The 14,005-nt window shown below is 53.7% G+C and overlaps 1 protein-coding gene across 2 annotated transcripts in view; it reads right to left on the bottom strand.

The window, feature by feature from the left end:
• LOC114000920 (acid-sensing ion channel 2) overlaps positions 1–14,005 on the bottom strand; it is a 370,989-nt gene that overhangs the window by 71,737 nt on the left and 285,247 nt on the right. Inside the window, exon 1 of one of the 2 annotated variants that reach the window (XM_027745699.2) lies at positions 5,426–5,980. The exons of the other annotated variant lie outside the window; for it this stretch is intronic. Coding sequence (XP_027601500.2) covers positions 5,426–5,965 — 540 coding nt within the window. The 5' untranslated portion in view covers positions 5,966–5,980. Of the gene's footprint in view, positions 1–5,425; positions 5,981–14,005 lie in introns of those variants that run through there. 2 annotated transcript variants of the gene reach the window in all.

Raw genomic sequence — 14,005 nt, 5'->3', positions numbered from 1 at the left:
CCAACCAGACCTAACCCACCTCCTGAAGGCCAGGAGTGAGGAGAACCAGCCCCTGCCCAAATCCAGCATTCACCTTCTCCACACCAGATGCCAAGAGGAGTGATGTGCTTTGGCAAACGGCCACACAGCAATTCCAGGGGCTAATTCCAACCCCAGGAACCAGAAATAGTGATATATCAACCCTTCTCAACAACCTGGGTCGCTGCCAAGCCTATCTGAATTCCCTCCCAGCTCCACACCCACCTCCCCTCTCAGCTGATCCCGTCCCATCCCTCCGCTCCAAGCTCATGGCAAACATTCCTCCCATCCAGCTGCAGCCCTGAGCTGACATTCTTCCTCTGGTGCTCTGCTGATGTGGTCCATCAGGCCCCTCAGACAGCATAAATTAGGCTGTCTGCAGCTAAAAAATATAATAATAAAGAGAATTTGGGGACCACATTCCAGCCACATCCCATTTCGGGCTCCCAAATCCAGCCCTGAAGGAGCTGCTTCTCCACAAGCACCAAGTTCCCAAATTAAACGAGGTGAGAGAAGAATCCCACGGCCCCAGACCGTGGCTGCTGCCCAGCTTTTCTTGCTCCATGATTTCTTTGGGATCTCCAACACCCTCCAGAGCCAACCTGCCTTGGCAGGGCAAGGGCAGCGCCCACCTCCTCGTGCCCAGTCAGGGTCCAGCAACTCGGTGCCAATCTCATCCCAATTTGTATTCCCCGGCCCAACTGCTCCCCAAATCACCTCAACAACAACCCCTGCAGGGAAACAAGAATATCCACCCTCAGTTGACCCCAAAATACATTAAATCACCCCAAAAGCTCCTCTGGACCGGCCCATTTTTCACAGCGAGCGTCGTTTTGGCAGCACTTGGCACAGCTCAGCCCTAATTCCTGCTCAGATTCTTTGCCATGAACAGAAAATTAGCAATATTGCTGCGTGTTGCTGCAGGCTGGTGGGGAGAGCACGGAATTGGCACCAGGATGAATCCAACTGGCTCCGCTCACAGTTCCCTTAGGTGGCAGCTGGACAATTTTGGGTTTTTTTTATTTATATTTAAAGCTTCAGCCCCACATCAGCATCATTAAACACAACCCACTTCCCTTCCAAAAGCGCCACCGAGCCAGAGTTAAGTTATGTTTGGAACTGGTGCTAAAAATAAGTGGTTAAAATAAAAAATATTAGGGAATAAGAGTGTAAAAAGGAATTGGGGAAAACAGTCGAGCGAGGAAAATCCCCAAATAACCAAACCCACACATACACACACTGAAATTACTGTGCAATTCCTTCTGGTGGTGGTAAATAAGGTGCCTGCAGCCATTCCAAGCTTTGGTCTGTCCAAGCTGGAGGCAAGAGTTTCCATCTGCTGTCACAGCAAACCCGGTGCTGAAATGCCTCATTAATTCAGTGTGATGGGGGTCAGCTTCACCCTGGACACTGCTGGACATAAGGTGGGGAAACAGCAAAATTACAGCCCCCACCTGGGGAATATTTGAGGAATATTCCTAATATTTTTAGGCAGACATTCAGCAATATTTTTAAAAAGCAGCAAAGCAGCACCCGGGTCTCTGTGGAACTGCTACCCCTGAAGTCCGGGGTATAAACACAATATTTATAAACATGATATTTATAAATACAATATTTATAAATACAGTTGTTTAAGAAAACAATAACTGGTGAGCAAATAAAAGCACTACCAGGTACTGACTGCAGAGCCTTCAGCAGGGCTTGTTTCACTGAGGAGGGAGACCAAAAACCTGCCACCCCTGCCAGCAAAGCTCCTCTCTCCCCTCCCAGCTTCCCAGGCAGAGCCACAGGTGACAAGTTTGATTTGGGGAGTTCTTAAATCAGGATGAGATAATTAGCCCAACATCCCACCCCATTAACAGAGCCCGAGATGCTGGATGCATTAATGGCTTTCTCAGAATGAAAAATAATAAAGAGAAAGAAATCAATAAGCAAAGGACAGGGCGACCAAGATAAATATTTTGGAGACAACGAGTTCAGCGGAATAAATCAACACCCAAATCCAAGTGATGCAGAGCAAAGCAACTGTCCACTTAATCCTGATGCTCAGATACAGACAGATGGGGCCATTCCTGCAAGGGAAAGCAAATTCCATCCTTAATCATTAAACTGCCCAGTTCTGACAGTTTTATATCGGAAATTGGAAGAAGTTTCTCAAGGACACAAACTGCTGAGTGGTTCCTGCCCTTGGAACCAGGGAATAACGTGCTCAGGGGCCTGGAACAACCTGGGCTGGGGGAAGGTGTCCCTGCCCATGGTAGGGGGTGGCACTGGATGGGCTTTAAGGTCCCTTCCAACCCGAACCATTCCATGATTCTGGGATAACCACTGTCTCAGGCCAAGCTTTAGTTCCAGCCTATGGAAATAAGGAAAGCCACACTGTACAGAGCCAACAAACCCCTCCTTGACCAAGGCAAGAAAATAATTCAATCCTGAGCCATAAATCAGCTAAAAGCCACTGAATCATTGCAGCCCTGCAGCCCTGAGCCCACGGGTCAGTGCTCCCCCTGGATTTACACACATTAAGGAATAAAAAAGTGACACCACCTACACGTGGTGGGTTTGCTGGGCTTGTTCTCAAGTGACCCTTTGCTTCTTCATGTCACCCAAGGGCAAATCCCACCATACCCTAAAGGTCTAAACAGGGGCTGGAAGGAGAGGGAATCTCTTGTATGAGATGCACTAACAGAGTTGGAAGGGATAAAAGGAGAGCAGCTCCCTCCTCCAGAGCCTTTTCTTCTGCTTCAGATCTAAGCAAGGACTTGTTTGCTCAGAACCACGTCTGGTTTGGGTTTTTGGTGTGCTGAAAGCTCACCTCACTCTCGTCTCTTCAGACAGAAAATGCTCTTTGAGCATCTGAGCAGATATAAAAGCTGCAAAATACTCTTTACACCATCACTTATTCCCTTTGCACTTGATCCTTCTCCCACGTTTCGCTTCACGTCTGTGCCCAGTTCAAACTGCACAATTTTCTCGCCTCTCCTTGGTGTTATTTCCTCCCAGCTCAGGGAGGAAAAGCAGAAGCTTCAAGGAACCCAGACCCAAGGGGATTCATGGGGCTGCCCAAGGCTCAGCCCTCACAGCAAACCCCAAACCCTGGGTCTGGTACCTCCATCCCCCAGGACACGTCCCAGGGAGTGAGATCCCACCACCACGAGCTCTCTGGACACGCACCAGACCCCGGAGAAGTTGTTCCCAGCATCTCCCCAGGAAACACCTCTCTTTGCTAGGGCTTCACAGGTGGAAAAGCTCCTCAGCCTCTACTCAAGGACAACACAGAGGTCACTCTCTTCTGCTCTAAAGCAGAGAGGAGGAAGGACGTGCAGTGACGGAGGGAGTTGTCACCAACCCCCCCTCACCCTTCATGCAGCAACCTGGGGCAGGGAGGGCACATCCAGCTGTTTCCTGGCACAGGGGTTCCCATCTCCCTCCAGCCTGGTGTGTCCCTGGGGCCACAAAACCCTGGGGACGGGAGGAAGAGGGAGAAAATTCCCCTGTATTTTTCCCCTTTCCTCAGCTGAGTGACTCCCTGTGCCAGGGGTGCCAGGAGGGATGGGGAGGTCCCCGAGCGCTGTGAGCTCCCAAAAAGCTCTCAGGGCTCACACAGCCCCATTCCCACCCTCCAGAGGCAGCTTCTCGGACCTCTGCAGGGTGGCTGGAGAAGACCCCCTTCATCAGCCCACCTTGGGGTCACAAAACAGCTGCTGCAGAGCAGGGGGTGACCAGTTACACCACCCCTGAACTCCTGCATCGCTCCCCTCGCCCACGTCACGCCAGAACAGCACTCCAGGATTTACGTTTCTTGGGACAACGTGGAGCACACTGCCGTGTCTGCCACAACTCGGAGCAGGGAAGAGCTCAATAAAACCTGCAGGCAGGCCCTGCTGATGACTGGCAAACATCGTCACACTTGTACCTGGGAACTGGGAGAGGGAGGCAGCTTTTCACTCACCACCCACTGCCTGTTTCTGCCTATTATTCCCAAATTGCCTTATGCCACCAGTTTGCAGCCTTGTCCTGCTAGAGAGGATCTGTCTTGATATGCCATTTTACTTGTCTTTTTTTTTGTTGTTGTTGAAATTGTGCCGTTTCTGCTCCTCTTTGCAGCAGCATATGCTCACTCCACACTCCCGGGCAGCTCACTTCATCCCGCAGGGATTCTCTCTCTCTCCTCCCCTTTACAATTTAGCAGCCAGCTGGGCTGATGTGACAAGTCCAAAGAGACAATTCCGTTTGATTTTCAGGCTGCATCTCCGGCAGCACTTACAGACCAGGGAATTCAGCTCCTCTCCCGCGTGTGGAGCAGCACCGGCTCACACTGGTTATCTCTCCCCACAGACAGCAGCACCACTAACAGCAGCAGGAGTATTTAATCACAGCCTACACCTTTCTCTCCCGGATATCTGCAGAGATTAGAGGAGCAGAATATTCCAGCACAATAAACACCCGGCTGCTATCAATGAAAAGGTCCTTCAAGTGAGTCTGGTTTCAGGTCTCATCTAGAGCGATTCGGTGTCTCCTCTTATCACACCACAGCTCGCCAACAGCCCTACGGGAATTTTTCCAAGCTGAGAGACTCCCTGTGGTTTGTAAAACACCGCCCTGAGTTACGGGAGTCGATCCCACGGGCAAGTCCCTGCCGGGCGCCCCGGGGCTCACACACCTTGCGGGAGGTGAAGGGCAGCTCCAATTAGCAAAACTCATCATTTCAAACCACATCGCGCTGCACAACCCGCACGGCCGCGCAGGGGGCAGCTCAGCCGACTCCCGGGAATGCACCGGGAGCAAAAGGAGCAGGAACCATCAAACCCCAGCGGGACGGAGCAGGGCTGGGTCTGACCCGCTCCTACAGCCAGAGCGCACTTGGGGCAACTTGGCTTCCCAGCCGGAGGTGGGAAAAGTCCAGAGGCAACTATGCTGGGAGCAACAGGGAAAATGGGACAGAACTAGCTGGGATGGCAACGGAATTTTAAATTTTTTAATTAAAAACTAAGGGAGCAGCCAGCCCCTCACACCCACCGCTGAGGCCAGGGAGAGTCACCCTTAGACCAGGGAGAGTCACTCCTGGACCAGAGAGCATCAGCTTCGGTCCGGAGGAGAAGTGAGCGTTCAGGGGCACAGCTCCGCGGGCAGAGCTTCCGAGGGGGGTCCGAGGAGCTCGGAGGGCAGTGGGTGCCCTGCCCGACCGCGCGGGGACCTGCCGGGACCCCCCCGGGACCCGCCACGACCCCGCAACGCCCCGAGCGGCGGCACCGTGGGAAAACACGCGGCCAGCGAGCCGGGAGCGACGCGGGGATGGGGGGGGACACGGACCCGGACCGAGAGGAACCAGGGTCACCAGACGGAGAGGAATGAATGGGGGGGTCCCCGGACCGAGAGGAACCGGGGGCTCCCCGTGCGCACTCACCGCGGAGAAGTTGTGCGGCCCGCAGAGCTCGCCGCGGTACTTGCAGGAGAGCAGCATGTCCTCCAGCTGGTGGCCCAGGCGGTCCATGAACTCGGCGCTGATGCCCTCGTAGTGCCGGGGCGGCAGAAAGAGGCGGAAATCGGCGAGCTTGGCGAACCAGCGGAGCCGCGCCTCGTCGCCGCGCAGCAGCTCGGTGAGCAGCGGGCGGGCGGTGCGGTTGGGCAGCAGCAGCCCCAGCCAGTGCCCCGCGTAGTACAAATCCCCCTTGGAGAGGCGGGGGAAGCGCAGCGGGGTGTTGTTGCAGAGGGTGACGGCGGGGAAGGGCAGCTGGCGGCTCCACTCGGTGCGCACGCGGGTGTGCGAGGGGAAGGCGAGCCAGTGCAGCAGGCGGTCGGAGGACCAGGCCAGCAGCAAGCCGAGCGCCGTGCAGAAGGCGAGCACCCAGAGAGCCCGGCGCGCCGGCGCCGCCCGCCCCGAGCACATGTGCCGCAGCCCGTGCAGCCGAGTGCGCAGCGCCGGCGCCCCGCGCCCCCGCGCCATGGGCGCTCCCCGCCGCCGGGGGCTCAGCGCCGCCGCGCCATCCCCGCGCCCCCCCCGCCCGCGGCCCCGAGCGGCGGGGGCAGCAGCGCCCGCGGCACCGCCACCGAGCAGCAGTTCCGGCAGCGCGGCATGCCGGGCCCCGCCGCCTCCCGCACCCCCGCGGGGGGCAGCGGGGCGGCCCCCGCCGCGATCCGCCCGCGCCGCCCGAGCCTGCCCGCCCGCCTCGCCCGCCTCGCCCGCCCGCCTGCCTGCCTTCCCCCCCCCCGGGCCGTGCCCGCCCGCGCCGCTCACATGCTGCGGCGCCGCGCCCCGCCCGCACCGGGATGCTCCGCGCCCGCCGGGTTCCCCCCCGCGGGTTTCCCCGCCGCTCGCCCGCTTCCCCCGGTTCTGGCTTCCCGGCGCCCGCTCGCTGCGGGACAAACCCCCCCCCCCCTTCCCTCTTCGCGCCCGGTGCCGCCCGATGCGGGACCTACCCCCGGCCCGCGCCCGCCCGCCCCGCGCTCCGCCGGCCCCGCGCTCCCATCCCGCGCTCCGCCGGCGACGAGGAGGAGGAGGAGGAGGAGGAGGTGGAAGAAGAAGAGCGGGGCGAAGCTTTGCGAGGTGCCAGTCCCGGCCGCGGTGGCAGCCCCGCCGCTCGGCACAAGCCGCGCTCGGGAGGCGGAGGGAAGGAGGGAGGGATGCTCGGCCCCGATCGCGCCGCTGCTTCACCGGAGTAGCCCCCCCTACTCCTCCTCCTCCTCCTCCACCCCCGCGTTATCCCCCGGCGGAGCCGCCGCCGCCCCCTCCTCTCCCCGCTCCCTCCTCCCTCCTCCAGCAGGAGTTTGTTTTTCTGCTTTTCAGCATCCCCGGGGGAAAACATGATATCACGGAGCCAGGCAAAGCCTCGGGAAACGCAGGCGAGCTTTGCAGCCTGCTCTGTGTAGCCGCTGTTTTCTGGGCGAAGGGGGTGATTGCTTGGGGCGGAGGGTCTTTTGGCTTTTTGGTCTCCGTGGCGAAGCTGCTCCGAGCTCCTCCACTCCCGTGAAACGAGTGGGAACAGCGAGAAACGCATTCAGCGAAGTATCACCCCCTGACCCCGGCTCTCGCTGCCCTTTGCCCACCTCACGCCGAGCCTGGAGAGCCCTTTGGGGTCAGATGCTCCTTTTGCCCTGCATCGGACACCCAAAAAAAGCCCCTTTCCCCCAACACCTTGCGAGACGGGAATAACTTGGGATATAGGCTGGCATCTCCCCGGGTTTGCTCAGCTCGGCTCTCTGGAAGCCGCTGCCTTTACCTTCATTTTGCTTTCAAACAGTAGCAAGAAACATTCCTCTAATTGTGTCCAATTAAGCTGTAAGTGCCGGTAACTGCTTTGAATCCCCTCTGATTTTTTTTCCTTTCCCTCTGAATTCGTTTTCCATGCGCATTTCGAGCCGTATATTTTTACCCAATAGATGGAGTTGTTCCAGCCTGGTTATCTCCAGCCTCTCCCGGAGAGTTGCTTTTTTTTTATTGTGGCAAAGCTGCAAAACGTGCAGCAAACCCCGACTTGGTGGCAAGTCCCCGGCCCCAAAATCCCGCTCCTGGCTCTGGGATCATGGGGAAAAACGGGATTGAGGGGCCTGAGCTTGTGCCCTGCAGATATAGGGGTGGTGGCAGCAGGGATTTGCACAAACTCGATGCGGGCTTAGCTTTACGCCCTCAGATAACTTCGCTGGTTTGCAGTGCTCGTATCCACACCCGGCGGGGGTTTTCCCATTTTTTAGCGCCGCTAATAAACATCAAAACCTTTCCAACCCCCCAGGCACGGCCGTGACCTTTTGTAAAGCGAACGGGGAAAGGGCAGAAGTTCCAATATCCATTCCAACGCGATCTCTGGTAGCTCCCATTCACTCTCTCCGCCTCCTTTCCGAGCCACCTCAGCTTTTTTTTTTTTTTTTTTTTCCCCTTTTCCTGCCGCCTGTTGAAACCAGTGGGAGTTTTTCCCCTTGGCTCGCTCTCAGGATAACAAACATCCCAACCGCTTCGCCACGAGGCGGTCTGAGACTGTCACACCCGTGATATATCGCCACAAACCAAGGAAATAAAAGGTGCCTGGCTAGAAACGTCCTCAAATATTCCCTCCTCCACAAACTCGTTACCTCGCGGCACAGACGGTCCCGGGCGGTGCCAGGACTATGGATTGTGCCTGGCTAGAGAAACCCAGCTCAGCCCTGGACTGTGTCCACTTGCTTGTTTTCGACTCTTCCCCTTCTTTAAAGGTTTTTTCGCTCATTTTTCTGGGGTGGGAGTAGCCTGGCAAAAGGGGATTGTAAAGGAAAGGACATCAGGTTTGTACAAAAACCTGCTTTTTCCCCTTAAATGCTCCCACTCCAAATTATCTGCTCCAATCTCCCCACCTGATTTATTCTAATAAATCTTAATTAAAGAAAACCAGCTGATGGGAAATAGGAGTGGGATGGCCAAGACCATCTTCACCTTGAGCTAAAATCCAAAAGCTTCACCACGAAGACAAAGCAGACCAAACCTGACCATGAAATTCCAAGCTGGCATCGGCTGGTGGGAAATCTCTCCCTTCCCAGCCACCCACCCTTTGGAAATTGTCTCCATTTTTTAAGTTATTTGAGAAAGCAGCTCATTACCTGTGCACCCTGTGCTGCAACAGAGTCCTGCTTAATTCTTTACACAGCCTGAGCAGCTGAAAAGCTTATTGGGCTTAATACTTGGAAGAAATAACAGAGCTGCTGTCAATAAATATTGCTAATTAATCAACAAGTCACTTATAAAATTATCCCTTGGGCTGTGTGAGTTTGCTCCTTCTGTTGGAGAATGGATTCTGGATGGAAATCAAACGATAGGTGAGAAATCCAGTGAATTATTTTGGGTGAGCTCTGTCATTTCCCCTCCCCCCAAAACATAACCTGTGTGCCCCTGAAAGGTGAAGGAAAGAGAAATACTGGAAAGGTTTCCTCACCAAAAGTATTGCCTTCTTTTGAAACTTCATTTTCACTTCAAACATCAACTCAGGTAAAGACAAAAAGCATTAAATGAAAGCTTTAACCCCCCTGGAAAGTAAATCATAATACTTTGTTCTGCTGGACCCTTTTGTTATTATTATTTAATTCATCCTGTAAGGGGCTAAAATCAGGAGGTGGAATTACAGGGATGGCTCAAAGAGTGCAGGATCCCTGGAGCAACCTGGGCTGGGGGAAGGTGTCCCTGCCCATGGCAGGGGGTGGCACTGGATGAGCTTTAGGTCCCTTCCAACCCAAACCATTCCAGCATCCTGGGATCACATTTCTACCTTCCGGTGGTCTGGGTTTTTCTCGTGCTTTCAAAGCCCCTTGAAAACAAAGTTATTGATTTCCAGCTCTCAGGAACTCAAAGCAAGGAGAACAGGGGACAGATGCTAAAAGGCCACTTGTCCCCAGATGAGAGGTTCAAGTCCCCAGAGGTTCAAATCCCCCAATGATTCCTGCCCGGAATCATCCCTGCTGCCACTGGGAATACTGGTGCAGAAAGCAGAGGCTGGGCACAGCTGGGCACAGCTGGCAGACAGGGCAGCCTGTGCCCTGGGCACCAGTACCCAATGACCCCCCCAGGGGGGCCAGATGTGATGAAATGAGCCAAAAACACGTTCTGCAAACCCCAATCCTTCCAGAATAATTCCCTGCTTTGCCCAACAAATTCCCACTGGAGCTCCCAAGGGATGAGAAAGCCACAAACCACTTGGAAGTAGGGGTTTCCATGGAAGCCACCACTCTGTCACTGCTGCCTCAAATCCCAGAGTATGTGACAACCCACCCTCTGTGTGACCCCAGAGCAGCTTTGGGGAACCCACAGGCTGCTGCCCCCCCCCAAACATCACCCTCATTCCAACACCCTTTATCCCAAAGGGGATTTTCCATGTATTGAGCTTCCAGCTGTGAAATTCCTCAAATTATTTGAGGATTCTCGGAGCAGAACCCTCCCAGGTACAGCCCTGCACTGCAGCTGTTAGAGGGATTTTTGGGTGGTCTGAAGTCTTTTGGGGCCGTGAGTTCTCAGTGTGGGGAGGTGAAACACTTGATCCATAACAAAATCCTGAAGGCACATATGTGGGTATTCCTTAATCTGCCCCCTTTATCCAAACAGCAGCAGAGTAGTAAAAACCTTTGCATTTTACAACTCTGCTTCCAGCTCCAAAAATAGGGAAGCTTTTGACATCTCGTTTCCTGTGCCTCGTGTGTGTGCAACAGAAACAAACCTGGGAGAGACCAAACAAATGGCCAAGTGAGTAAAGATGTGGCTGCTCTTTTGGGGATTAGGCTGAGATTCACAGCGTGGGGAAAGCAAATAAACGTGGGATTTTGTGGGATTATGCAGGAGGATGCTGAGGATTAATTAGGAGGATTTTAGGAGAAGCCAGATCTCAGCTGGGGTTGGGACCCCACAGAGGGGTCACCTTTGCCACACTTGTGGGAGTCCCCCATCCCCTCCCATCTGAAAGGATTTAATCCTCCCTCATCCCAGATTTTGGTGGGTCCTGTGCAAGGCCACACATGGCAGGGCTGTCCTGTGTCCCTTAATTAGCAGAGTCCTGTTAAACTTGCATTTCCTGACAGCACCATTATTCACTGCCTTTCCTTAAAGGAACAAAATGGTAATACATAAATATATATATAGATAGATGTATGCATGTATGTGTGTTTATATATATATATTTCTCCTGCAGGTAGAGGAGAGGAAGGATTTAAATCTATTTTAAACTTCTCAATTGGCATCTTCCCAATTATCTCCTTTTTTTTTTTTCTTTTTCCTGTTTTCCATTTCAGGGCTGAAGAAAAGAGGAGAGGCAATGAAACCAATGAAAGCACCTCTGGGTTTGGCAAGAAGTGATTTTAACGTGAATTCTTTGGAGCAAATGAAAAAGCAAAGTTCTCCCAGGCTTTTCCTAGCGGGAAAAGTTGCTGTCATTCAACACTGGGGCATCTTGTCCCTCTGATACCCTGGACACAAGGGGGACTTGGGGACAACCTGCCTCCTGCTCCAGGGCTCTCCATGGATTTTGGTGGCCCTGTGGCCACCATCCTGCTGGCAGGGCTGAGCAGGAGCCTCCCCTCCATCCCTTGGTGGCCCCAGTGCTTGGCCAGATGCAAAGTTTGAGCTCAGCCAGGGTGAAATATCGCTCAGGAGCCGGGCAGGGGAGAGGGAGGGAAATCCCTGCTGCTCTGGCAGGGGGTATAAGAAAATCATGGAATGGGTTGGGTTGGAAGGGACCTTAAAGCCCATCCAGTGCCACCCCCTCTGTGAATCCAAGCTGCAGACTCGCCCGGAGTCACATTCCTGGAAATCTCAGGATGGGGTGACAGAGATGAACGGGCTGTGCCTGCTTTTTCCATGTTTCAGAACCCTGGGAAGAGCAGGGTGGTCTCACTCCCAGACCCCAAGGGCTTTGCTAACCAAAGGTTGGTGGGTTTGTCCCAGATCCAGGCTGCCTTCTTTCCAGATCCTTGAAGCAGCAGCACCAGCTGCTTCCCTGTGCCTGGAATCACAGAATCCCTGAATGGTTTGGGTTGGAAGGGACCTTAAAGCCCATCCAGTGCCACCCCCTGCCATGGGCAGGGACACCTCCCACCAGCCCAGGTTGCTCCAAGCCCCGTCCAACCTGGCCTTGGACACTTGCAGGGATCCAGGGGCAGCCACAGCTTCTCTGGGCAACCTGGGCCAGGGCCTCCCCACCCTCCCAGGGAACAATTCCTTCCCAATATCCCATCTCTCCCTGCCCTCTGGCAGTGGGAAGCCATTCCCCCTTGTCCTGCCCCTCCAGGCCCTTGTCCAAAGTCCCTCCAGCTCTCCTGGAGCCCCTTTAGGCACTGGAAGGCTCTAAACCCAGCCTAGAGCATCCTCCAACTCCGTGGAATCACAGGATCCCAGAATGGTTTGGAATGGAAGGGAATTAAGGATTATCCCACTCCACCCCCTGCCCTGGGCAGGGACACCTTCCACCAGCCCAGGTTGCTCCAAGCCCCGTCCAACCTGGCCTGGGACACTTGCAGGGATGGAAGAGCAGGTTTTGGAGGTGACAGCACAAAGGGTCACCTGGAGATGGGTGTTGTGAGGCCAGGACAGAGGCACAGGCAGGTTTGGGAAGGTCCAAGTCTCACGTCCCCAGCCCTGCCTCGTGCTGCTCTGGCTCCGTGTGCTCCCGCCGAGCTCAGGGGTCACATTGCAGGGAATCAATAAATGCAATTATTATAAAAACCACTGGAGTACCTGAGGGATGTGGCTGGAAGCATAAAGAGGGCTGTTCTCTGACAAACAGCTTTGACCTAACTCTGCTCCTGGCACGTTCCTGGGGCTCGTGGAGACTCCAGGGCTGTGCAGATCCTGGGGGGGTTGCAGTGACATTTCCTGAGGGAAACAGCCCCTTTCTGCACAAGAGAAAAAAAACTCCCCCTCTCCATCAAAAGAAACTTGAATTCCTGTCAAAAACTATTTCGAAGGATCAAATCTGACAGCCCCAAAGCTGCTGCAGTTCCTTGCAGATCCAGTGGGATTATTGCCAGATATTTCAGCCCAGGTTCACTGAGGCAATTCCCAGCTGAGGGAATCCCAGGTGACCATGCAGGAGAATTTGGGGGGGGGGGGGGGGTGGTGGTTTACCTTCTTTCTGTGGTTTGGCCAGGACTAGAGGCCACTGGGTTGGTGCTAAAGGTCTGTCCTCACCAATCTTCCCGTTGTCCTTGGCCCAGGGAATGAGTATCCAGAGGGATGGAGCTGAGCAGGACAGGCTGGCAGGGCAGGTAAGTGCCACCTGCTGAGCTGCCAAGCAGAGAGGATCCAGCTCCCATTCCTTTGGCAGGCTAATGGGTGACAGCAGTTGTGTGGGAAGATTAATGGAGAAAAGGTTTGATAAAATAGAAGCACCATCCTTAAGTTTTTCAGATGCTTTTTTGCAGTTATGTAATTTTAAATGACATTGATTTAAAGGAAAAGGGAAAAAAAAAACCCCACAAAAAACCCCAAACCAAACCCAACCAACACTGGGAAACTTGGAATGTTTAGGGCTGGATTCTGCTCCTGCTCAGCAGAGGAAGTTTGGGTCCCTCCTCTGAACATCAAGGGAGTTTCAGCACCTTTTTCCAGGACTGAGAAACGGGATGGCTGACAACTAATTTTTTCTATTATTGTTATTAAAAATACCTTCTTTCTTCTTTAATATAATCCCATGGGAAGGCAAAAGCAAGGAAGCTCTTAGATGGAAAAACCCCTGAAGGAATGAAACTGCAGCAGAAAGAAGGTTCCTCCAGGAGGGACATCTGGACTGACTCTGCCTTGACACAAAGACAGATGTTGTCAGAATGAGTTTTCCTGAAGAGACATTCCCTGAAGGAATATCCTCGGTGGTTTTAGGAATGTTTGAATTGATTCCCTTCCCCCTCCAAGGGAATTGGGTTTGCTCCGGGTATAAAAAGCAAAAAGTTGAAATTTCCCCTTTTCCTTTATATTTTTTCCCCACAAATATTGCAGAAATTTATATTCCTGATGCCTCCCTCCCAGTCTCTCCCACTTTTCCAGTGCTTGGATGTGGCTGGGTGGTGCTTTAGTGCTTCCCTGAGCAGTGGGTAATGCACTGGGTGATTCCCTCCGATGGCACATCGAGGGTTTGTTTTTTTTCCTTCTCAAAACTATTTTGTCTCTGAGTTGATATTTTAAAACAACAGGTGGAAAACCTCCGGGGAGAGCTGGGAAAGCTTGATTGGAAATGCACCTCCCAAGCACTTTCTGCTGTCTGCAGCCCCGTTTTGGGCCGTCCCCTCCTCTTTCTCCTTTATATCTGCAAGAATTTGAGTTGTTTTAACAACTTCTCCGTTGGTTTTTTTTGTTTTTTTTTTTTTTAATTTTCTCACTAATCTTGTAAACAAGATGCTTTGAGGAAGGATTTGCTCCCGTGCCAATGTCCCAGGCTCGAAAATCTGGGCATTGGACACCTCCCAAGGTTCTCTCTTTGCTTTGCCACAATCAATTCCTCGGTGCCATGAGAAGTGAGGGCAGTCAGGAGCCTCCAGATAAGGGGGA

This window comes from Pipra filicauda, unplaced genomic scaffold (assembly GCF_003945595.2).
Source record: "Pipra filicauda isolate LSUMZ 115617 unplaced genomic scaffold, ASM394559v2 scaffold193_size2426894_pilon, whole genome shotgun sequence".
NCBI classification, from domain to species: domain Eukaryota; kingdom Metazoa; phylum Chordata; class Aves; order Passeriformes; family Pipridae; genus Pipra; species Pipra filicauda.
Note: the sequence above shows the minus strand (reverse complement) of the source record. Positions and strands in the feature narration are given on the sequence as shown.